Source organism: Melanerpes formicivorus, unplaced genomic scaffold, assembly GCF_026170545.1.
Source record: "Melanerpes formicivorus ecotype bairdi unplaced genomic scaffold, bMelFor1.0.p_v2 SCAF_41, whole genome shotgun sequence".
NCBI classification, from domain to species: domain Eukaryota; kingdom Metazoa; phylum Chordata; class Aves; order Piciformes; family Picidae; genus Melanerpes; species Melanerpes formicivorus.
The window spans coordinates 1-24,969 of NW_027142393.1; the positions used below are offsets into that span (position 1 = coordinate 1).

Genomic DNA, 24,969 nt, shown 5'->3' on the forward strand with positions numbered 1-24,969 from the left:
TCCTTATGGCAGTCATGATCTAAGCACCTCAATTCCATTTTCTTCCTTCTTTGGACCTCTTCTAACTCTACAAAGAACCAAACCCCTCTCCCTCTGATCCCATCTGGTTCTTAACAGTTACTGCCCAGAAGCTGAGGTGTGCTAAGATTGTTTTGGCACCAATGAAAGGTAAGGTCCTGGCTGTAAACCTTCTTCCATCTTAATCAAAGTATTGTGGATGAGTCCTAATCCTAAGCTGCCAGATGGGTCATGGTTTTCTTTTGAAGTTCCCAGATCAGATTTCTAGGCTTATCAAGAGTTTTTCAGGCTCCTGAAGAACAAATCTTGGCATCAATGTGGACTGCTCAGAAAAACCCTGAGAGTTTTAAAGCTTCTTGTACTCCATATTATCAATGAATCACCTAGTTACATCCCCCACCATGGGCAGACACCTTCCACTAGGCCAGATTTCTCAAGGCCCTGGCCAGCATGGCCTTGGACACCTCTAGGGAAGGGGCATTGAAAACTTCCCTGAGCAACCTGTTCCAGAGTCTCATCATCCTCACTGTCCAAAATTTCTTCCTAATCTCCCTTCTCCCAGCTCAAAGCCATTGCCCCTCATCACTACAAGCCCTTCTAAAAACTCCCTTCCCAGCTTTCTTGTAGCCCCCTTCAGGTAGAGAAAGGCTGCTCTAAGGTCTCCCTGGAGACTTCTCTTCTCCAGGCTGAACAGCCCCCAACTCTCTCAGCCTGTCCCCACAGGGGAAGATGCTCCAGCCTTCTGATCATCATGACCTCCTCTGGACCTGCTCCAGCATGTCCATGTCCTTCTGGTGTTGGGGGGCACCAGAACTGGCTGCAGTACATGAGATGGGGTCTCACCAGAGCAGAGCAGAGGGGCATAAATGGAATGGAATGGAATGGAATGGAATGGAATGGAATGGAATGGAATAGAATAGAATAGAATAGAATAGAATAGAATAGAATAGAATAGAATAGAATAGAATAGAATAGAATAGAATTAGCCAGGTTGGAAAAGACCTTTGAGATCATCAAGTCCAACCTATCACCCAACACCATCTCATCAACTAAACCATGGCACCAAGTGCCTCAGCCAGGCTCTTCCTAAACCCCTCCAGTGATGGTGACTCCACCACCTCCCTGGGCAGCACATTCCAACAGCAAATGACCTCCCTCATCCTGCTGGTCACATTTCTTTTGACAGAGCCCAGGATGCAGCTGCCTTCTGGGCTGCAAGTAACTATTACTGGCTCATGTTGAGTACTTTCATTGACTGCACCCCCAAGTCCTCCTCCTCAAGGCTGCTCTCAAGCCACTCCTCACCCAGCCTATATGTGTGCTATATTTTCCTCCTCGATTTTCCCCTTTACAGTATCACAGTACCACAGTATCACCAAGGTTGGAAGAGACCTCCAGGATCATCGAGTCCAACCTGTCACCACAGACCTCATGACTAGACCATGGCACCAAGTGCCACGTCCAATCCCCTCTTGAACACCTCCAGGGATGGTGACTCCACCACCTCCCTGGGCAGCACATTCCAATGATGAATGACTCGCTCAGTGAAGAACTTTCTCCTCACCTCCAGCCTAAACCTCCCCTGGCACAGCTTGAGACTGTGTCCTCTTGTTCTGGTGCTGGTTGCCTGGGAGAAGAGACCAACCCCCACCTGGCTACAACCACCTTTCAGGTAGATGTAGAGGGCAATGAGGTCACCCCTGAGCCTCCTCCAGGCTAAGCAACCCCAGCTCCCTCAGCCTCTCCTCACAGGGCTGTGCTCAAGGCCTCTCCCCAGCCTTGTTGCCCTTCTCTGGACACCTTCAAGTGTCTCGATGTCCTTCTTAAACTGAGGGGCCCAGAGCTGGACACAGGACTCAAGGAGTGGCCTAACCAGTGCAGAGTACAGGGGCACAATGACTTCCCTGCTCCTGCTGGCCACACTATTCCTGATGCAGGCCAGGATGCCGTTGGTCTTCTTGGCCACCTGGGCACACTGCTGGCTCATGTTCAGGCAGCTGTCAATCAGCACCCCCAGGTCCCTCTCTGTTTGGCAGCTCCCAGCCACTCCAACCCCAGCCTGTAGCTCTGCATGGGGTTGTTGTGGCCAAAGTGCAGCCCCTGGCACTTGGACTTGTTGAATGCCATCCCATTGGACTCTGCCCATCTGTCCAGTCGGTCGAGGTCCCTCTGCAGAGCCCTTCTGCCCTCTAACTGACCAACATCTGCCCCTAACTTGGTGTCATCTGCAAACTTGCTGATGACTGACTCAATCCCCTCATCCAGATCATCACTGAGGATGTTAAAGAGGATAGGGCCCAGCACTGATCCCTGGGGCACACCACTGGTGCCTGGCTGCCAGCTGGCTGTGGCACCATCCACCACCACTCTCTGGGCTCAGCCTCCAGCCAGTTCCTTTAGCCAGGCTCTTCAGAGTTGTGAAATCAACACTCTTCCCTTCACTCTGATTCATGTGTGGTTAACACCATAAATTCATCAGGCAGAAATCAATTAACATACCAGCTCCAGGTCAACTCCATTTCAGTGGAGGAACTTGGCCCAGCTTAGTATCTCAGACAGACTTCCTTCACCAAACAAGCACAAACACACTGCTGAGCTCAAATCCCAAAGCAGGCTGTGTAAACAGCTCGGCGTGGCTGCACTCCCTGGGGTTCAGAGCAATAAAGCTCTTGCAGCTCAGCAGTGGCTCCCCAAGATGACCACTGGAGAAAAAGCCTGCCACTCTGACATTTAGATCTGAAAGCTGATGCACTTAGGTCATAACATAATCACCTCCTCCTCCCTGGCTACCCCAACCTAACCTCTCCCTTTTACTCATCTCATTAGTAACCAGCTTTGTGTTTATAAAGCAATAGTAAACATAGTTGTCCACTGTCAAGGCAGAAAGTCAGAAGTGAAACAGCTCGGACCCAGGGGCTGAGTTTCATCCTTGTTATCTTAACAAACAGATAAAGACACTTGAAACTGCCCTCATAACAACCCCATGGGTGAGCCTCCTGCTGCAGTCAGGGGCACAAGGTTCAAGTGATCTTCTGGGATTCCTATCAAAACTTGGATTAGATTAGAATAGAATAGAATAGAATAGAATAGAATAGAATAGAATAGAGTAGAGTAGAGTAGAGTAGAGTAGAGTAGAGTAGAGTAGAGTAGAGTAGAGTAGACCGGGTTGGAAGAGACCTTCAAGACCATCGTGTCCAACCTATCATCCAACACCACCTAATCAACTAACCCATGGCACCAAGCACCCTGTCAAGTCTCCTCCTGAACACCTCCAGTGACAGTGATTCCACCACCTCCCCAGGCAGCCCATTCCAATGGGCAATCACTCTCTCTGTGTAAAACTTCCTCCTGACCTCCAGCCTGAACCTCCCCTGGCGCAGCCTGAGACTGTGTCCTCTTGATCTGGTGCTGGCTGCCTGGTAGAAGAGACCAACCCCCACCTGGCTACAACCTCCGTTCAGGGAGTTGGAGAGAGCAAGAAGGTCTCCCCTGAGCCTCCTCTTCTCCAGGCTAAGCAACCCCAGCTCCCTCAGCCTCTCCTCACAGGGCTGTGTTCCAAGCCCCTCACCAACTTAGTTGCCCTTCTCTGGACACCTTCCAGCAAGTCAACCTCCTTCCTAAACTGAGGGGCCCAGAACTGGACACAGGACTCAAGGTGTGGCCTAACCAGTGCAGTGTACAGGGGCAGAATGACCTCCCTGCTCCTGCTGGCCACACTCTTCCTGATGCAGGCCAGGATGCCATTGGCCCTCCTGGCCACCTGGGCACACTGCTGGCTCATGTTCAGCCTACCATCAACCAGCACCCCCAGGTCCCTCTCTGCCTGGCTGCTCTCAGCCACTCTGACCCCAGCCTGTAGCACTGCCTGGGGTTGCTGTGGCTAATGTGCAGAACCTGGCACTTGGATGTGTTCAATCTCCTGCCCTTGGCCTCTGCCCATCTGTCCAGCCTGTCGAGGTCCCTCTGCAGAGCCTCTCTACCCTCCAGCAGATCAACTCCTGCCCCCAGCTTGGTGTCGTCAGCAAATTTACTGATGATGGACTCAAGGTGATTGCTGTGCAAGCAGGGGGCAATCCAAACATTGCACAGCCAAAGCAAGCAGCCTGGACTGCAGACCTCCTCAAGTGTGCATGCAAAGCTCAAAGCCAGCTTCTGCTCTTTCTCCAACTCTTTGGCATATTTTGCGTTTCAAAGCCCAACCAAATTCGCTATGACCCTTTGCTGCTACACAGCTCACAGATTGCATTGGGTTGGAAGGGACCCTCGAAGGTCATCTTGTCTGACCTCCCTACAAGGACACCTCCAATTAGAGCAGGCTGCCCAGAGCCACATCAAGTCTGATCTTGAATGTCTCCAGGGATGGGGCCTCAACCACAGCCCTGGGCAACCTGTTCCAGCATTTCACCACCTTCCTCGTGAAGACCTTCCTCCTAAAGTCCAACCTAAATCTGCCCTGCTCCAGTTTCAAACCATTGCCCCTCATCCTGTCACCACAGGCCCTTCTAAACAGTCCTTCCCCAGCCTTCCTGTAGGTCCCTTTCAGATACTGAAAGGCAGTTCTGAGGTCTCCCCAGCGCCTTCTCTTCTCCAGGCTGAACAACTCCAACTCTCTCAGCCTGTCTTCGTAGGGGAGGTTCTGCAGCCTGCTCCAGCAGGTCCACGTCTCTCTCGTGTTGGGAGCCCCATAGCTGAACACAGTACTGCAGGTGAAGTCTCACCAGAGCAAAGCAATGAGAGTTTGCTCTGAAGGTAGGAGTCCACATCTGCTAAGTGACAAAGCCACCTTCTACTCCTTCTCCAACTGTTTGGCATATTTGGAATTTCTGAGGCTTAATGTCTTGACCAGCTGGTGCTGGCAGACAGCTAAGCACAGACAAGCCCTTCAGCCAAGGGTACAAGTCTGTTTGCAATTTTGAGGGTGACACTGCAAAATTACTCAGCTTCAGGGAAACCTGAAAGCAAGATGATTCCTTTTTTCCCCTTTGTCTAGGACACAGGCACTGCCCAATATCTGTGTGTGACTGCAGTGCATCTGTTGTGAGTACCAAAAGAGTCTTGAATCCGGAGAGACAGCCACGGCCAGCTGCTTGGCTACGGTCTTGGGTGGATTGTGTGCTCCTGGATCCAAGAGCAAGATGTGTGTGGTGCTTTCCTTTCACCCCCCCATGCTGCACACACTTTGTACCTGCCACCTGACAGCTGCCATCACGAGAAGGCCACCCTGTCCTTCACAACAGTGAGTCATACCAGCTCTTTCGAGATCCATAAGAGACTCTTCTCCTCTTTTCCCTTACTCACCTACATGAAGAAAGATCATTCAGTAGCCAAATCCTTTTACCCTCCCCTTCAAAAAGAAGCCAGGGCTTCCTCTTCCTCAAAGTGCTTTGCTCTTCCTTGGTGAGGCAGCACCTTGAATACCCCTCAGTTTAAGAAGGACATCGAGACACTTGAATGTGTCCAGAGAAGGGCAACAAGGAGGGGTCTGGAGCACAGCCCTGGGAGGAGAGGCTGAGGGAGCTGGGGTTGCTTAGCCTGGAGAAGAGGAGGCTCAGGGGAGACCTTCTTGCTCTCTACAACTCCCTGAAGGGAGGTTGTAGCCAGGTGGGGGTTGGTCTCTTCTGCCAGGCAAGCAGCACCAGAACAAGAGGACACAGTCTCAAGCTGTGCCAGGGGAGGTTTAGGCTGGAGGTGAGGAGAAAGTTCTTCCCAGCAAGAGAGATTGGCCATTGGAATGTGCTGCCCAGGGAGGTGGTGGAGTCACCATCCCTGGAGGTGTTTAGGAAGAGCCTGGCTGAGGCACTTGGTGCCATGGTTTAGTTGATGAGATGGTGTTGGGTGATAGGTTGGACTTGATGATCTCTGAGGTCTTTTCCAACCTGGTTATTCTATTCTATTCTATTCTATTCTATTCTATTCTATTCTATTCTATTCTATTCTATTCTATTCTATTCTATTCTACTCTGTTCTGTTCTATGGTGAGCTCCTTCCAAGACAGTGGGCTCCCTCCAGGATGGTGGACTGCTGCTGTCCCAGGGAAAGTATTTTCCAGAGCTTTTCCAGATATTCCCTCTTGGAATGTGTCTCCTCCATCAGCCAAGGGTCTTGCCATCACTGGGTGTTTCCTGCCTCCTGCCACCACCCAGCAAAGAAGGATGACCTGTTGCTTCTGATGCAAATACACAGTCCCAGGGAACGTGGTTTAGACCTGAACAAACAAATAAACAAATAACCTCCCCCAGAGGCAGTGTGAGGGTGCCAAGCCTTAGTCATTTCACAGGAAAATCCTGACGCCAGACAAAAGGATCCCAGCCAAGAGAAGAGCTGGGTGACAAAGAGGAGAAATGCAAGGCAGATGATGGCTGTCCTGAAGCATTTGTGCCCTCCCTGAAGGTGCAGCACAAGCAGCCTGCCCCAGCTCAGCCACTCCATAACTGTGCTGGGATTTTCCCACTTTCTGTAGGACACTGCATATGGATGCTGCCTGTGCGCTGTTTATCGCTGCTGCCTCAGGGCTCTGAAGCCCAGGCCCCCTTACCTGAGGGGTGGTGGAGCCTCCTTGCTCATGGATGAAAAGCTGGATGTGAGCTGGCAATGTGTGCTGGCAGCTCAGAATCCCTGAATCCCAACCTGGTAAGGGATGGAAGGAACCTCTGGAGACCACCCAGTCCAACCACCCTGCCCAGGATCACAGTGGACAGGTAGATGTGGAATCCCTCCGGACAGAAAAACGCCACAAGCTCTCTGGCAGCCTGGTCCAGCCATAGCCCCAGCTGTGTCCTGGGCTGATCCCCAGCAGTGTGGGCAGCAGGGGCAGGGAGGGGATTCTGCCCCTCTGCTCTGCTCTGGTGAGACCCCATCTGCAGGGCTGGGGCCAGCTCTGGAGTCCTCAGCACAGCACAGACAGGGAGCTGATGGAGCAGGGCCAGAGGAGGCCACAGCAATGCTGGCAGGGCTGGAAGCCCTCTGCTGTGAGGCCAGGCTGAGAGAGTTGGGCTTGTTCAGCCTGGAGAAGAGAAGGCTGCAGGGAGACCTTGTGGTGGCCTTTCAGAGCTTCAAGGGCTAAGCAGAAAGCTGGGGACAGAGTTTTGAGCAGGACCTCTTGTGACAGGATGAATAGTAAAGGTTTGAACTGAAAGAGAGAGATTCAGACTGGAGAGAAGGGAGAAAATTTTGACAGTGAGGGTGTTGAGAGCCTGTCCCAGGTTGCCCAGGGAGGTGGGAGATGTCCCATCCCTGGACCCATTGCAGGTCAGGCTGTCTGGGGCTCTGAGCAACCTGCTCTAGTTACAGATGTCCCTGCCGAGTCCAGCAGGGTTGGACTGGATGACCTCTGCCGGTCCCATCCCACCCAGAGCAGTGGGTGGTGCGATGCCCTCCCGGGCTGAGGGCAGGCTCTGCGGGCTCTGCTGCCCTCCCACGCGGCGGAGCCGCGGCCCCGCTGCTCGGCGCTGCGGGAAGCGGTGCGGGGCCGGCACCACCTTCCCTTCCCCACCTCACGTCGAGGAAGAGGAGCGGCGTGCCCAGGGCAGACACACACGGCCCGGCCCCGGCGGCTCCTCCTCCGCCAGCGGGAAAGGGAAAGCGAAAGCGGCGGCCCGGGCAGGGAGGTGTCCTGGGGCCCGGCGGGGGCTGTTCCGGGAACCGGGCTGCGAGCTGGGAGCCGCGGGGCAGCGCCGGACGCGTCGCCGTGCCGAGACCGCGGCTGCCGTGAGTTGTGCGAGCCCCGCGCCGAGCTCAGCCCCACGCCGAGCTCAGCTCAGCCCCCCGCCTCTGCCTGCCGGTGGGTGCCCGGCCTCGCCGTGGCCCTCGGGCCGGTGCGACCTTCCCAGCCGGGCCGCAGTCACAGCGGCTCCCCCGCACAGCAGAGGCCGTCCCGGGGAGCTGAGGGGCTGGGGCGGGCGGCTGGGCTGCCAGAGCTGCGAGTGCGGCCAAGAGCCGTGGGTTTGGTCCCCTCAGAGCACAAGGGAAAGCGTAGGGGTGCGGACAGGACCCTTCTCTTACCGACTGACCGGGCTGTCCTGGAGAGGAGACAAAGCAGGCTGGTTCTCAGCTGTGCTCCTCTCTCTTTGCTGAATCAGGAGTGTCTAGAGAAGCGAGATTTTTGTTACTAAAGGCAAGCCAGAAAGGGATTCCTAGATCATTAACCGAGAATGGCCTCAGTTTCAAGTTAACTGTTAACAGCTATCATAGTATCACAGTATCAGTCAGGGATGGAAGGGACCACAAGGGTTTGGGTTGGAAGGGACCTTCAAGATCACCTAGTTCCAACCCCCTGCCATGGGCAGGGGCACCTCACACTGGACCACTTTGCTCAACCTCCCGTTGAACGCCTCCAGGACATGGCAGTGATCCTGATCCCCAGGAGAGGGGATCACAAATGTCCAGCTGGGTCATGATGCAACTCAGGTCCTGACAGGTGTTAAACAGCGCTCCTTAGAGAGTGTCTAACTTCTTGGTGTGAAGCCCTTGTGCACCCCAGCAGCATTTACTTGGGAACTTGGGCACTTTAGCATCTGTTTCTGGATCAGTGGCCCACAGACTTGTCTAAATTCCTTTTTATCTGCCTCCACCAAATGCTGTGGCAACACATTCTGCATTTAACGTTATCTGCTGTAGAGAGGAAGTGTTTTTGTTTGTGTTCAGCAGGCTTAAGGGTTATATCTCTTAAAGCAGAGAGCACAGAGGATGTCAAGGGTGTGTGTAGTGTAAAGGGAAGCAGAGGAGTTTTCAGGACAGTGACATCAAGTTGTGCAATGCAGAACTCCTCACATATGTTCTTAGTTCTTAAGCTTAGTGAGGAAGGAGGCTTCAGATACCCAAAATACATCACTTGAGCCTGTAAAATGATAGAGCATTTGTGTGTAAAAATTGCTTTAGAATAGAATAGAATAGAATAGAATAGAATAGAATAGAATAGAATAGAATAGAATGGAATGGAATGGAATGGAATGGAATAGAATAGAATAGAATAGAATAGAATAGAATAGAATAGAATAGAATAGAATAGAATAGAATAGAATAGAATAGACCAGGTTGGAAAAGACCTCAGAGATCATCAAGTCCAACCTATCACCCAACACCATCTCATCAACCCAACCATGGCACCAAGTGCCTCAGCCAGGCTCTTCCTAAACACCTCCAGGGATGGTGACTCCACCACCTCCCTGGGCAGCACATCCCAATGGCCAATCTCTCTTGCTGGGAAGAACTTCTTCCTAATATCCAGCCCAAAACTCACCTGGCACAGCTTGAGTCTGTGTCCTCTTGTTCTGGTGCTGCTTGCCTGGGAGAAGAGACCAACCCCCACCTGGCTACAACCTCCCTTCAGGGAGTTGTAGACAGCAAGAAAGTCTCCCCTGAGCCTCCTCTTCTGCAGGCTAAGCAACCCCAGCTCCCTCAGCCTCTCCTCACAGGGCTGTGCTCCAGACCCCTCCCCAGCTTTGTTGCCCTTCTCTGGACACCTTCCAGCAGCTCAACATCTTTCCTAACCTGAGGAGCCCAGAACTGGACACAGGACTCAAGGTGTGGCCTAACCAGTGCAGAGTTCAGGGCAGAATGACCTCCCTGCTCCTGCTGGCCACACTGTTCCTGATGCAGGCCAGGATGCCATTGGCCTTCTTGGCCACCTGGGCACACTCAGCACAGCTTCTGGTATTCTGCTGCTGCAGATAAAGAAGCCAATGCACACAATGTTGTGACTTCTTTCCCCTTTGTTTTCTCAGGTTGCAATGGATTTAACGAGTCCTCCACTACCTCTGGAAGAGAATGGGTTTGTAAGTACCTCCTGATGTGCTGCCTGGAAGGAACATCTGTCTCTGCCTCTGCCTCTGAGGCTTTGTGCTACTGGGAGAGTGCTTCTGAAATGTCTCATCTTTCTTCCAGCCTTCAATACTTTGGGAATTCCTCATTCCCACCTCCTCTATCCACAGGGAAAGTCCCAGTCCAAAGTGTCTGCTTCACAGATTCTGTCAGAGTGTTTCCTGTCCTGCCTTGCTTGCTCATCTGTCTCTTTGGAGGTTGCTTTGGCATTTCCTTTTTCCTGCTGCCTCCCTTGATTCAGTTCCCAGGGTGGGAATTTCCCTCTGATTTCTGCTGTTTTCCTTCTTATTTTTAACTTCTTTTCAGTTGAAAAAGGCTGCTTTAGGTGAATTTTCAGTAAAATAACCCCAACACCACACATCCTTTCTCAACACCCTAAGCAAAGGAATTTTTTAAGGCACTTTTATAAGCAGATGGGGATTTCCCTGTGGCTTCACAGGCATTTTCAACTGCCCAAAGTAGTGTGGGGGGGAAAGAAATCCTCTCTTTTTTATGGTGTTTGCAGGAAATACCCAGCATCAGCAGGAGTGCTACGCACTGGCCATTGGGTTCTACACATTGGCCACAGCAACCCCAGGCAGTGCTGCAGCCTGGGGGCAGAGTGGCTGGAGAATAGCCAGACAGAAAGGGACCTGGGAGTACTGGTTGATAGTAGGCTGAACATGAGCCTGCAGTGTGCCCAGGTGGCCAAGAAGGCCAATGGCATCCTGGCCTGCATCAGGAAGAGTGTGGCCAGCAGGAGCAGGGAGGTCATTCTGCCCCTGTACTCAGCACTGGTTAGGCCACACCTTGAGTGCTGTGTCCAGTTCTGGGCTCCTCAGTTTAGGAAAGATGTTGAGTTGCTGGAAGGTGTCCAGAGAAGGGCAACAAAGCTGGGGAGGGGTCTGGAGCACAGCCCTGTGAGGAGAGGCTGAGGGAGCTGGGGTTGCTTAGCCTGGAGAAGAGGAGGCTCAGGGGAGACCTCCTTGCTGTCTACAACTCCCTGAAGGGAGGTTGTAGCCAGGTGGGGGTTGGTCTCTTCTCCCAGGCAAGCAGCACCAGAACAAGAGGACACAGTCTCAAGCTGTGCCAGGGGAGGTTCAGGCTGGATGTTAGGAAGAAGTTCTTCCCAGCCAGAGAGATTGCCCATTGGGATGTGCTGCCCAGGGAGGTGGTGGAGTCACCATCACTGGAGGTGTTTAGGAAGAGCCTGGCTGAGGCACTTGGTGCCATGATTTAGTTGATGAGATGGTGTTGGGTGATAGGTTGGACTTGATGATCTCTGAGGTCTTTTCCAACCTGGTCTGGTCTATTCTATTCTATTCTATTCTATTCTATTCTATTCTATTCTATTCTATTCTATTCTATTCTATTCTATTCTGTTCTGTTCTGTTCTGTTCTGTTCTATTCCTATTCTATTCTAATTGACAAGATTACCTAATTTAGCTCTTCTGCATGCCTGCCATTCATGGGTCATGTTCAAGTTGTATGTAATCTTAAGCAGAAGGGAGGGATTCTTTCCACAGAACCCTTTGGATGTTTTTATCTTTTCCCTTCTGCAGCACATTGAAGCCATAGAAACAAAACAGAACAGAGAAGATTTTCTCTCCTCTTGGGCTTTATCCAGTTGTAGTTCTTCCCATGTTGGTGAACTTCTGCCCTGAAGTACTTACACTCTGAAATGCTTCTTTTATCACTTTCCTCCTGCTTGATGTTAGATTTCCTTGTCCGGTCTCCCTGAGCTTGGAAGTGTCCCATTTGGGAAGGGCTTTTTTTTTCTCATTAGGCCTGGATATTTTTTATGCATTCTCTTGGAGGAACTGCTGAGAAAGCAAATAAACAGTTGTGGGATTGAGAGGCTGAGTTCCATGTGGAGGAACACAGGGCCAACCTACTTTTACTATTATTTGTCACAGAATCCCAGCATGGTGAAGGTTGAAAGGGACCTCTGGGCATCATCCAGTCCAACCCCACTGCCAGAGCAGGGGCACCCACAGCAGCTTGTCCAGGATCACAATGGTCAGGTGGGTTTGGAAGCTCTCCAGAGAAGGAGACTCCACAACCTCTCTGGGCAGCCTGCTCCAGGCCTCCAGCACCCTCACACCAAACAACTTTCTCCTCATCTTCAGATGGAACCTCCTGGCTTCCTCTTTGTGCTGTCACTGGGCACCACTGACAAGAATATGACCCCATCCTCTTGCTCCTCACAGGTCCTTTATCTCTTGCTGAACATTGATCAGATCCCCTTTTGGGCTCAACAGCCCCAGGGCTCTCAGCCTTTCCTCCTGACAGGGATTCTCCAGGCTCTTCAGCATCTTTGGAGCCTCCACTGGACTCTATCCAGTAATTCCCTGTCTGTCTTGAACTGGGGAGCCCAAAACTGAACCCAGCAGCCTGACTAATGCAGAGAAAAGGGCAAAGAGAACCTTTCTTCCCCTGGTGGCCACACTCTTCTTATGCACCCCAGGACCCCATTGGCCTCCTTGGCCATGAGGACACACTGCTGGCTCATGAGGAACTTGTCCACCAGCACTCCCAGGTCCTTCTCCATGGAGCTGCTTTCCAGCAGGCCAACCCCTCACCTGTCCTGGTGTAAGGGTTTATTCCTCCCCTGGAGCAGGACTCTACACTTGTTTGTCTTGAATTTCATGAGGTTCCCCTCTGCTTTGCTCTCCAGCCTGTCCCTGTCTGGCTGAATGGCAGCACAGCCTGGCAGGGTGTGAGCCACTCCTCCCAGTTTGAGATCATCAGCAAAGTGGCTGAGGGCTCATTCTTTGCCTTCATACAGCTCTTTGATGCAGATGTTGAATAAGACTAGATCCAGTTCTCAGCCTTGGAGAAGCCACAGACCTCCAACTACACTCTGCACTGTTGATCACAACCGCTGAACTCTGTCCTTCAATAGGATGGGATGGGATGGGATGGGATGGGATGGGATGGGATGGGATGGGATGGGATGGGATGGAATAGAATAGAATAGAATAGAATAGAATAGAATAGAATAGAATAGAATAGAATAGAATAGAATAGAATAGAATAGAATAGAATAGTAGTTAACCAGGTTGGACAAGCACCTTGAGATCATCAAGTCCAACCTATCACCCAACACCATCTCATCAACTAAATCATGGCACCAAGTGCCTCAGCCAGGCAGAATAGAATGGAATGGAATGGAATGGAATGGAATGGAATGGAATGGAATGGAATGGAATGGAATGGCATAGCATTGAATAGAATAGAATGGAATAGAATAGAATGGAATAGTTCAGCCGGTTCTCAATCCACCTCACTGCCCACTCCTCTAACCCACACTTCCTAAGCTTCCCTATGAGAATGTTATAGAAGGGGCAAAACCTTGCTGTAATGGAGGTAGACAACATTCATTGCTCTGCCCTCCTCTGTCCATCCTGTCACACCATCATGAAGGCTATCAAGCCAATACCCTGTGGCTATTGCCAGTTGAGTAGTTAGCAAGTGACAGTTGCTGTCCAGCATCCCTTGGCTTAGCTTTGTGTCCTGTCTGGCCATTAAAATAGTTCACTGCTTTGGCCTGAGTGTCTGAATGGATTTGGAAAGGATTCTGTGGCACATGCTATGCTCTGGCATGCAGGTTCCAGCAGCTTTTAATTACAAAGCATAACTGATCTCTCAAAATGTTTGAGTCAACACATATTGTGCCCCCACATCATTGGAGGAAAACAGCTAACCAGGCTAAAGACTTTGGGCTTCATGTGAGGAGCATACATTGACAATGACCATGGCCATCCAGCTGCAGAGGGTTGGGGGTTTTATTCTGACACTCATTGGATGCTGCAGTGTCCTACTTACTGCCTAACAGAGTGTGAAACCTCTCCCTGCCTTTTCTTTGCAGACTGTGATACCCCCTGCTCCTTGTGACACATCAAAAGATGAGATGGAAGGACTTAAAGAAGAGCTGAAGAAATGGAAGGCAAGTTCTGTGAAGCACATAGAAATCATAGAATCATTAAGGTTGGAAAAGGCCTCTGTGACCATCTAGTCCAACATCCACCCTTTGACCCAACACCTCCATGACCACCAGACCATGTCCCAAAGTATCAACATCTGCTTGTTCTCTGAACAAGGGATGGTGACTCCCACCACTTCTCTGGGTAGAAATGAGCTGAAAGATCCTTAGAAGATCTCTAATCCATCTTTCTGAAACCAAATCAAGTCTCCCCCCAGACAGAACATGTTTAACTTGTTCTCAGGTCCTGGATGGTACATGCTGGGATTGGTCTCATGGATAACTACACTTATAAGACTAAGAAGCAGAGCCAGCAGGTCAAGAGAGGTGATTCTGCCCCTCTGCTCTGCTCTGGTGAGACCCCACCTGGAGCACTGTGTCCAGTTCTGGAGCCCCTAGCACAGGAAGGAGCTGGAAGTGCTGGAAGGTGTCCAGAGAAGGGCCATGAGGATGAGCAGAGGGCTGGAGCTGCTCTGCTATGAGGACAGACTGAGGGAGTTGGGGTTGTGCAGTTTGGAGAAGAGAAGGCTCTGAGGAGACCTCATTGTGGCCTTCCAGGATCTGAAGGGGGCTCCAAGAAAGCTGGGGAGGGACTTTTGAAGGTGCCAGGGAGTGATAGAACTGGGGGAATGGAACCAAACTAGAAATGGGTAGACTGAGATTGGATGTGAGGAAGAAGTTGTTCCCCATGAGGGTGGTGAGAGACTGGCACAGGTTGCCCAGGGAGGTGGTGGAAGCCTCATCCCTGGAGGTGTTTGCAGCCAGGCTGGATGTGGCTGTGAGCAACCTGCTGTAGTGTGAGGTGTCCCTGGCCATGGCAGGGGGGTTGGAACTGGCTGCTCCTTGAGGTCCTTTCCAAGCCTGACAATTCTGTGATACTAAGAGTATTTCTCCAAGCTGTTCAATATAAAGGACTTAAAGTTTTGTTTGTTTGTGTGGAAGGAAAAAAAAACCACCCAAACCATCTAAAAACCTTTGCCTTTTTGCTCTCCAGGAAAGAGTTCAACGAGCTGAGAAAGCAAAAGCTGACCTTATTCTCTCTAAAAAGCTTACTGATGAAGAGTATGCTAAGGAGCTGGCCAGGGTGAAGGACTGGGAAGAGAAAAAGCAGAAGGAGATTGTTATGTCTAGGGAGACCCATGAGGTAAGGAGAAGGCTTATCAGAAGGCTGGAGCACCTCTCCTATGAGGACAGACTGAAGGAGTTGGGGCTGTTCAGTCTGCAGAAGAGAAGGCTCCCAGTTGACCTCATTGTGGCCTTCCAGGATCTGCAGGGGGCTACAGGAAGGCTGGGGAAGGACTTCTCAGGATCTCAGGTAGTGCTAGGACTAGGGGAAATGGAATGAAGCTGGAGGTGGGGAGATTCAGGCTGGAGGTGAGGAGAAGGTTCTTCCCCATGAGAGTGGTGAAGCCCTGGAATGGGTTGTCCAGGGAGGTGGTCGAGGCCCCGTCCCTGGGGGTGTTTAAGCCCAGGCTGGATGAGGCTCTGGGCAGCCTGATCTAGTGTAGGGTGTCTCTGCCCATGGCAGGGGGGTTGGAACTAGCTGATCCTTGTGGTCCCTTCCAACCCTGACTGATACTATGATACTATGAAGGCGTGCTCATAGCTGTTAGTGTTTTGGGAGTTCAGGAGGTGCTGATGAGAGAAAATAGGAGGAGCTTCCCCATGAGAGTGGTGAAGCCCTGGAATGGGTTGTCCAGGGAGGTGGTTGGGGCCCTGTCCCTGGAGCCCAGGCTGGATGAGGCTCTGGCCAGCCTGATCTAGTGGCTGCCACGTAGGATAATTCAAGGCTGAAACAGCTCCTAATGCCTGCAGGTTCTGCTGAAAGTTGGGTTTTGGGGTCTCTGCACTTCATTTTCCCTCTCTTTCATGCTTTTGGGGGCTGCAGCAACAACTCAGACTGATCAACCAAGAGAATGCTGGCCTGAAGAGAGAGATTGAGCAGCTCCAAGAAGACCTTGTGAAATACACTTCGCTGCTGCCACAGAGCAATCAGGTAAAGGTGGAAGACATTCTGCAGTTTGCCTTTTGGAAGCTGGGGGCAGGTGCTCAGCAGTTGGAATTTGGCTGATTTCTGTGTCAAACACAGCTTGAAGTTTTCTTGTTTCCCTGGTGGAGGGTATGGAAGCACATGCAGGTAGGTGGGGTACTGAAAACAGGAGAGGAAGGGCAGGCAAGCAGAACATGCTTAGCTGGAATTCAAGATGCACACATCAGTGGTGTTTCAAGGGCTCTCACTTCCTATTTCTTGAGCAGGAAAATGGAGGGAAGGGAGTAAATCCCTTGTGCAGGCCATGGAGCATTAGTCTCAGCCTCCTTTCAGCTTCTCATGTTTGTGCTCTCTTTTGTGTTACTCCACCTCAGAAACCAATTCCAGCCAGCTGAATATTGTCCATACCAAGCAGGGTCCAAAGTGGTCAAAGTGCTGCAGATTGAGATGCTCAGCAATGGCAACTTTGGGCCACTTCAGCTGTTGGAAACTTGATTTCATTCCAAATTGGAACACAGCCCAACTATTTGGGGGCGTTCACAGTGAAATGAAAGGACTGCTCATTTTGTGTCTGCAGAGAGATTGAGCCACCAGCCATGTGCTCCCTTCTTTAATGCTCAGAAGATGAGCTTGAGCTGTCTGAAGGACATTTCTCAGTGCAGGAGATGTCAGTTAAGTCCAGCCTCCTAAGTTTCCTCTGCAGTCATTGGAGAGGGGAAGGCTTCACTGGAAGGAGAGTCAGTGTGACCAGGAGCCTCCACCCAAGGTCTGAGTTATCTTCAGGAAGAATCTCTCTCTTTCCATTGGCTGTAGAGGGCATGGCAAGACAGCAGGCTCCTAGATAAGATGCCAGTTTTAAGGGTAGGTGTCATTCCTCTGGTTATTTTATCTTGACATAAGCTGGTTTTCTTCCACACAGGGTTTTAACTTGAAATAGTTACATAAAGGGAAAGCAAAGAGTTACCTCAAACTCCCTCAAGTCCACCAAAGCAGCCTTTCTCAACCAGCTTCTCCATGAACAGTTTTGATCTATCCTAGGGATAAAATCCTTGGATACCCTTCCCTATTTTACCAAGGTGCCAACATACAAGGCTGGTGAGCAGCAGAATTCCCCTTCTGGTGGAGCTGTAATGCAATGAGGCAAAACTAAATGGCAGCAAGATGACTCTGCCACTTCCTGGAGGTGTTTAAGCCCAGGCTGGATGAGGCTCTGGGCAGCCTGATCTAGTGTGGGGTGTCCCTGCCCATGGCAGGGGGGGTTGGAACTAGATGATCCTTGTGGTCCCTTCCAACCCTGACTGATACTATGAAATGTGGCCAACATACAAGGCTGGTGAGCAGCAGAATTCCCCTTCTGGTGGAGCTGTGATGCAATGAATCAAAACTAAAAGGCAGCACCAATGCCCCTTGTGTTTGGCAAGTTTGGGATATCAAGTGTTCTCCTTCCTGCAGGTGGAAATCCCTGTGGACTGCAGTTGAAGTGAACTCCACTTACTAAGGTCAAGTTGAAAGTCAAAGTTAGTGATAAAACAAAAACCCCCAAAAGCCAAACCCCAAACCTCATTGGCAAATATCCCAGGAATAGAGAAGTACAAGTGGTTAGTTGAGTTAGAAAGGCTGTAGTTGCTTCACCAGATGTGATTTCAGCCTGCTGGAGTGCCAAACCTTCAAACCCCCCAGGCTCAATGGAAAACAACAATTCACTTGACTCTTCTGGGGGATAAAAAACAACCCTCCAGAAATTACCTTCTTTTCTCTCTCTCTTTTTTTATCCCCCCTCTTTTGATTCTAAAACCATTAAGATCAAGAAGAAGGTGGCAGAAGTTAAGATGAAATTCAGTCACATGGATGACAAGAAGGATGACTGTGTGGACATGAACACTCACTGTTACTTTACTGTAAAGACAAAAATCCCCTTCAGACTGGATCAAAACCAAGCACTGATCACCTTTCAGGATGAAGAAGGTATGATGTGCATTTTAAATATCAAATTAGCTACAAGAAGGACAAGGAGGGGGTGGAGCAGGTCCAGAGAAGGGCAGGAAAGCTGGTGGAGGGTCTGGAGAACAGGGCTGGTGAGGAGCAGCTGAGGGACCTGGGGGTGATCAGCCTGGAGAAGAGGAGGTTGAGGGGAGAGCTCATTGCTCATTACAGCTCCCTGAAAGGAGGTTGGAGTGAGGTGGGGCTTGGTCTCTTCTCCCAAGGAGCAAGTGTAGGACAAGATGGGGTACTAAGGGATGTGGGGTAGCACCAGATGATGGTTGGACTCATTGAACTTAGAGGTCTTCTCAACCAAAGCAGTTCTATAATTGTATGAGCAAAGAATAGAATAGAATAGAATAGAATAGAATAGAATAGAATAGAATAGAATAGAATAGAATAGACCAGACCAGGTTGGAAGAGACCTTCAAGATCATTGTGTCCAACCCATCAACCAATCCAACTCACCTAAACAACTAACCCATGGCACCAAGCACCCCAGCAAGTCTCCTCCTGAACACCTCCAGTGATGGTGACTCCACCACCTCCCCAGGCAGCCCATTCCAGTGGGCAATCACTCTTTCTGTGTAGAACTTCCTCCTAACCTCCAGCCTAAACCTCCCCTGGCACAGCTTGAGACTGTGTCCTCTTGTTCTGGTGCTGGCTGCCTGGGAGAAGAGACCAACCCCCACCTGGCTCCAACCTCCCTTCAGGGAGTTGTAGAGAGCAATAAGGTCACCCCTGAGTCTCCTCTTCTCCAGGCTAAGCAACCCCAGCTCCCTCAGCCTCTCCTCACAGGGCTGTGCTCCAGACCCCTCCCCAGCTTTGTTGCCCTTCTCTGGACACCTTCCAGCAAGTCAACATCCTTCCTAAACTGAGGGGCCCAGAACTGGACACAGGTCTCAAGGTGTGGCCTAACCAGTGCAGTGTACAGGGGCAGAATGACCTCCCTGCTTCTGCTGGCCACACTGTTCCTGATGCAGGCCAGGATGCCACTGGCCTTCTTGGCCACCTGGGCACACTGCTGGCTCATGTTCAGCCTGCCATCAACCAGCACCCCCAGGTCCCTCTCTACCTGGCTGCTCTCCAGCCACTCTGCCCCCAGCCTGTAGCACTGCCTGGGGTTGCTGTGGCCGATGTGCAGAACCTGGCACTTGGATGTGTTCAATCTCCTGCCCTTGGACTCTGCCCATCTGTCCAGCCTGGCAAGGTCCCTCTGCAGAGCTCTCCAACCCTCTAACAGATCAATTCCTGCCCCCAGCTTGATGTCATCTGCAGTTTACTGATGATGGACTCACTCCCCTCAGTTCCCCCTGTAGCTTGCCAGCTCTAGAGATACAGTGGATTTTACCTGGTGCTTCTGACCCCTGGGATTTTATGGAGACAGCCATGCTGGAGACATGGGTAGTGGGATCTGGGCTGCAAAGCTTCTATTTATTTCTCTCAGACTGGTGCCAAAGGAGATTCTGCTTAAGAGACTGGGGAATAGTTTGGGGTCGGTCATGGTTGAACAAAGCTTTGACTATCTGAAAACCTGTGATTTTTCCCTTAGTTGCCCAGATGCTGGTGAAAAAGGGTAAACACACTGTGATCCTGGACAACAAACCAGTGGATGTGACAGCACAGCCTGTCACACTTGACAAGGCAATCAGATTTGAGGTAACCAGCTGAAATATGGAGCTGTGCAGACACAAACTTGCAGTACTTAGAAAGCCTCCAGCTCGGTGCTTTGGGTGTGCTCAGTGCACAAAGGGCAGGAAAGAAAATTGTCTGTCTTTCAGCTCCATGTCACCATTTCTGGGAAGGAGATCAATGTTGCAGATATACCTGACCTGTCCATCCCTGATGACTGGATGAGAGATAAGCTGGAGCTCAATTTCTACAAGGCTGGAAAAGGAGCAGCAGGAGAGGTGGAAGATGTGGCATATGACAGGCAGTCTAGAACAGCTGCTATTACATTCTGCAAACCTGGAGGTACTGTGTCAGATGCTTTGTCAGCTAGGTGGACAGGCCTGCATGTCCTGTCCACCCCCTGTCCCATCCTGTGTTAACCACTGAATGCTGCCCACAGGCAGTGCAGTAGCTGAGGAGAAGCTGGGGGTTCACCCATCCAGCTCTTAAGTAAGTAAAGCAGGCACAGAATCACACAGAATCCACACATGGTGGGGGTTGGAAAGGCCCTCTGCACATCATCCAAGTCCAACCCCTCTGCTAAAGCAGGGGCACCCACAGCAGCTTGCTCTGTCACAATGGCCAGGTGGGGTTGGAAGCTCTCCAGAGAAGGAGACTCCACAACCTCTCTGGGCAGCCTGCTCCAGGCCTCCAGCACCCTCACACCAAACAACTTTCTCCTCACCTCCAGGATGAACCTCCTGGCTTCCAGTTTGTGCCCATTGCCCCTTGTCCTGTCCTTGGGCACCACTGACAAGAGTCTGGCCTCAGCCTCTTACCCCCACAAGTCCTTTAGCTCTTGCTGAGCATTGCTCAGATCCCCTCTGGGGCTGCTCTTCTCCAGGCTCCACAGCCCCAGGGCTCTCAGCCTTTCCTCCTCACAGAGATGCTCCAGGCCCCTCAGCAGCTTTGGAGCCTCTGCTGGACTCTGTACAGCAGTTCCCTGTCTCTCTTGAACTGGGGAGCCCAGAACTAGACCAAATATTCCAGATATGGTTGGACTAGGGCAGAGCAAAGGGCAAGGAGCACCTTCCTTGACCTGCTGGTCACACTCTTCCTAATGCACACTAGGTGACCATGATGGCAGACTGTGGGCTTACAGTGATCTTGTCCACCAGCGCTCCCAGGTCATTTTCTGCAGCATTTCATCACCCTCCTTTCTGCTCAGTCACGACCTGGCCTGCAGTTTGTGAGCTTTATTTCTGCCTTAACTTTGCCAAACCCTTCCTTTTTCTCTGCATTTCTAAACAGTTGCACTGCAAAAAAAGAAACTGAGGGGACTGTGTTTGATTTTAGCTCTTGTTTCATGTCAAAGTCTTTCAGATTGCCCAACTGTGTGCAATCCTGTGAAGATTGCTGGAGCCACAGCCACTCAGAGCAGCTGCTTTAGGTTTATTGCAGAAGCTTTTGTGGGGAGTTAATGATTTTGCTTGTTTGGAAATGCCAGACAAACTTGTTTGCTGAATGCATCTGAAGGCTCTGCAAGTATCATAGTATCAGTCAGGGTTGGAAGGGACCACAAGGATCATCTAGTTCCAACCCCCCTGCCATGGGCAGGCACACCCCACACTAGATCAGGCTGCCCAGAGCCTCATCCAGCCTGGGCTTAAACACCTCCAGGGACAGGGCCCCAACCACCTCCCTGGACAACCCATTCCAGGGCTTCACCACTCTCATGGGGAAGAACTTCCTCCTCACCTCCAGCCTGAATCTCCTCACCTCCAGCTTCATTCCATTCCCCCTAGTCCTATCACTCCCTGAGATCCTGAGCAGTCCCTCCCCAGCCTTCCTGTAGGCCCCCTTCAGATCCTGGAAGGCCACAATGAGGTCACCTTGGAGCCTTCTCTTCTCCAGACTGAACAGCCCCAACTCCTTCAGTCTGTCCTCATAGGAGAGGTGCTCCAGCCCTCTGCTCATCCTCCTGGCCCTTCTCTGGGAAGTGTGCTAGCACATCTAAATCCCTGGAAGAGAGAGAAATCTGTTCCTTGGTACACTTAAAAAGAGCATCTTGGGTTGCAGTGCTCTGACTCCTCTTCTGTCATTCTCCATTACAGCAGCTCAAAGCTTTGTGAGATGCACTGAATACCCCCTCCTCGTGAATGGAAGGTTCTTCTGGCTCTCTGTGTCCCCAAGCACCACCATGCACTCGGACAAATGTCAGGTGAGAGAATCCAGTCCAGGCTGACCCCCCCTAAAACAGAAGGAGGGAGGTGGAAAATGGGAGATGTGGGCAGAACTTTCTGTTTGGAGAACTACAGAAGCTTTGGGGAAAGCTTTTAGGAAACTCAGTAGCCAGCATGAGTCTGCAGTCTGCTGCTCTGATGATAATCTCCTGGTTTGCCATCTGAAATGCATCATTTAATTGAAAGGGGGGGGGGAATCTTTCCCTGATTGAATTATCTCATTACTCAGCATAATGGCTGTGCCAGACAGGGGTCAGATACTGAACTGCTTGTGAAGTAGGTCAGTTGTAGACACATCATCTTTGGAGTCACACAGCACTGTCCTGTTCACCCCTGATGGGATGTGTGTGGCACTCTCAGCAGAGCCTCTTGTTCTAGGAAAGGCTTGCTCCTTTTTTCATTCAGTCACCCCAAATGAGGACTTTTGTCCCCCAGCAACCCCAGTCTGCTTGCTCACTGGAGTCTCCTTTGCCTTTGTGTGACTAGATTGTGATCACCTCAGCACTGTGTATAGAATCAGGGCTATGGAATTAAAGCATCAGTGTGTCTATTCATGAGGTGGATGCAAGTGTCCTTTGCAGCCATGTGTCTGGGTTGGTGTGGATTTTGTGGGGTGATGCCATCTGGAGTCAGCAGAGATCCCCAGATGTAGCATGTGTGTGAGTGGAGGAGTGTAGGGCTAGCTGCTCATGGTTTGGAGAGGTTTGCTGGGCTAAAACCTGGCCCAGAGAGTGGTGGGGAATGGAGTTAACTCCAGCTGGTGGCTGATGGCCAGTGGTGTTCCCCAGGGCTCAGTGCTGGGGACAGCTCTCTTTCATGTCTTTAGCAGTGATGTGGATGAGGGAATTGAGGCTGTACTTCCAGCACCTGGTGTGTAATACCAGTCTGGTTTCTTTCCTCAACAGGTCTACCGTGGGGTTTCCAAGAAGACCCTTCTGTTGAGTGGAATTCCAGGGATAGATGAGGAGGATGAAGAAAGCATCCAGGACATGGTTGAAATCCATTTTCAGAGGCCCAGTAACGGCGGTGGGGAAATAGAAGCAATCAAATATGCACTGAATAGAGCAGCCTGGGTTTGTTTTGAGGAGGATAATTAGAATGCCCTGAGGGGAAATGTAAGTTGAATTCAGGAAGTTCTGCCTCTTCCTGCTTCCTCAGGGGCAGAGGTCACTCTGCAGCCATTGTGCTTTCGAGCTCTGAAGTCTGTGTGTGGAAAAGAACCTCTTGTCCTTCTCATCTATGGAACAGCAAAGGCCTTCCCTGGCAGTTCAGTCAGAATCACTACTTGCTGCTTCAGAGGTTCCTGATTAAAGCTTTTACCAGTACTTGACACTTCTAAGACCTTGCAAACTTTGGGCAGGTCTCCTGCTCCACAGTGGATTGTATTTACTCCCCCTTCTTCCTCTTTGCTTCCAAAAGTCCTATGTAACCTCCCTCAAAAAGTCTCCTTGCAGACCTGCTTTCACCCAGTGCCACAGCTGCAGGAGGTGGCTCTGGAGGAACTCCAGCCTTGCTGAGGTGGCTGTGTGCTCCCATACCTCAAATCCTTGATGACAGTTTCCCTGTCATTTCATAACATCTGCATTCTCACAAGTAGAAGAGAAAGTGGGAGAGTGTAAACCCACCACAGATTTACTCAAGAACCTGCACCTTAGAGTAAAGGTTATAACAGAAATGGTGCTTGGAGCTGCCAGAAAGCTGTTTCCTTCTCCTAGGGTCAGAGCCTCTGATATCTTCATAGCCAGCAACTCAATACAAAGTCCCCAAGTGCCCCCTTTGGTTTCCAGCTTGTCCTTCCAGTTCTCCTTCTAAACCAGCTCTGCAATAAAATAGACATGTCATGCAATGAGGAGTTATTTTCCAAGGTGGAGTGTTCTTCCCTTTCTGCTGTCTGCCTTTTTATTTGCTGCCCTGCTGGGGGCTGAAATGGTTTGGCAACAGTCATCCTCACTTGGAAGCAGCGTGGGTCTAACCTTGAAAATAAGTTATTTGCCAGCTTAGTGTGCAGGAAAAGGACAATGGACCAAACTGGCAGAAGAAGAGCACGACAAATAGCCCTCAGGTATATGTTATTAAGGGAGCCTGTTCACACACAGTATCACAGTATCACAGTATCACCCAGGTTGGAAAGGACCTCGAGGATCATCGAGTCCAACCTGACACCGCAGACCCCATGACTAGACCATGGCACCAAGTGCCACGTCCAATCTCCCCTTGAACGCCTCCAGGGTCGATGACTCAACCACCTCCCTGGGTAACCCATTCCAATGCCGAATGACTCGCTCGGTGAAGAACTTCCTCCTCACCTCGAGTCTGAACCTCCCCTGGCGCAGCTTGAGACTGTGTCCCCTTGTTCTGGTGCTGGTTGCCTGGGAGAAGAGGCCAACTCCCTCCTGGCTACAACCACCCTTCAGGTAGTTGTAGAGGGCAATAAGGTCACCCCTGAGCCTCCTCTTCTCCAGGCTAAACAATCCCAGCTCCCTCAGCCTCTCCTCATAGGGCTTGTGTTCAAGGCCTCTCCCCAGCCTTGTTGCCCTTCTCTGGACACGCTCAAGTGTCTCAATGTCCTTCTTAAACTGAGGAGCCCAGAACTGGACACAGTACTCAAGGTGCGGCCTAACCAGAGCAGAGTACAGGGGCACTATGACCTCCCTGCTCCTGCTGGCCACACTATTCCTAATGCAGGCCAGAATGCCATTGGCCCTCCTGGCCACCTGAGCACACTGCTGGCTCATATTCAGGTGGCTGTCGATCAGCACACCCAGGTCCCTCTCTGTCTGGGAGCTCTCCAGCCATTCCGACCCCAGCCTATAGCTCTGCATGGGATTGCCATAGCCAAAGTGCAGCACTCGGCACTTGGACTTGTTGAAAGCCATCCCATTGGACTCTGCCCATCTGTCCAGTCGGTCGAGGTCCCTCTGCAGAGCCTTTCCACCCTCTAACTGACTAACATCTGCCCCTAACTTTGTGTCATCTGCAAACTTGCTGATGACTGACTCTACCCCTTCATCCAGATCATCAACGAATATGTTGAAGAGGACAGGGCCCAGCACTGATCCCTGGGGGACGCCACTGGTGACTGGCCTCCAGCTGGATGTGGCACCGTTCACGACCACTCTCTGGGCCCGGCCCTCCAGCCAGTTCCTAACCCAGCACAGAGTGTAGTGGTCCAATCCACAGGCTGACAGCTTAGTCAGCAGTTTGCTGTGGGGGACGGTGTCAAAGGCCTTGCTGAAGTCTAGGTAGACCACATCCACAGGCCTCCCCACATCCACCAGGCGGGTCACCTGATCATAGAAAGAGATCAGGTTGGAGAGGCAGGATCTGCCCTTCCTGAATCCATG

General features: G+C 51.2%; 1 protein-coding gene across 1 annotated transcript; it reads left to right on the forward strand.

The window, feature by feature from the left end:
• Positions 1 to 7,386: 7,386 nt before the first annotated feature.
• On the forward strand, positions 7,387 to 23,471 carry NMI (N-myc and STAT interactor). The gene is made up of 11 exons (XM_068158671.1): positions 7,387 to 7,725; positions 9,741 to 9,791; positions 11,733 to 11,840; positions 13,688 to 13,765; positions 14,796 to 14,945; positions 15,690 to 15,797; positions 17,594 to 17,756; positions 19,324 to 19,430; positions 19,553 to 19,745; positions 21,497 to 21,603; positions 22,531 to 23,471. The coding sequence occupies exons 1-11, from the start codon at positions 7,387 to 7,389 to the stop codon at positions 22,720 to 22,722; spliced, it is 1,596 nt and encodes a 531-aa protein (XP_068014772.1). The 3' UTR covers positions 22,723 to 23,471.
• Positions 23,472 to 24,969: the final 1,498 nt, after the last annotated feature.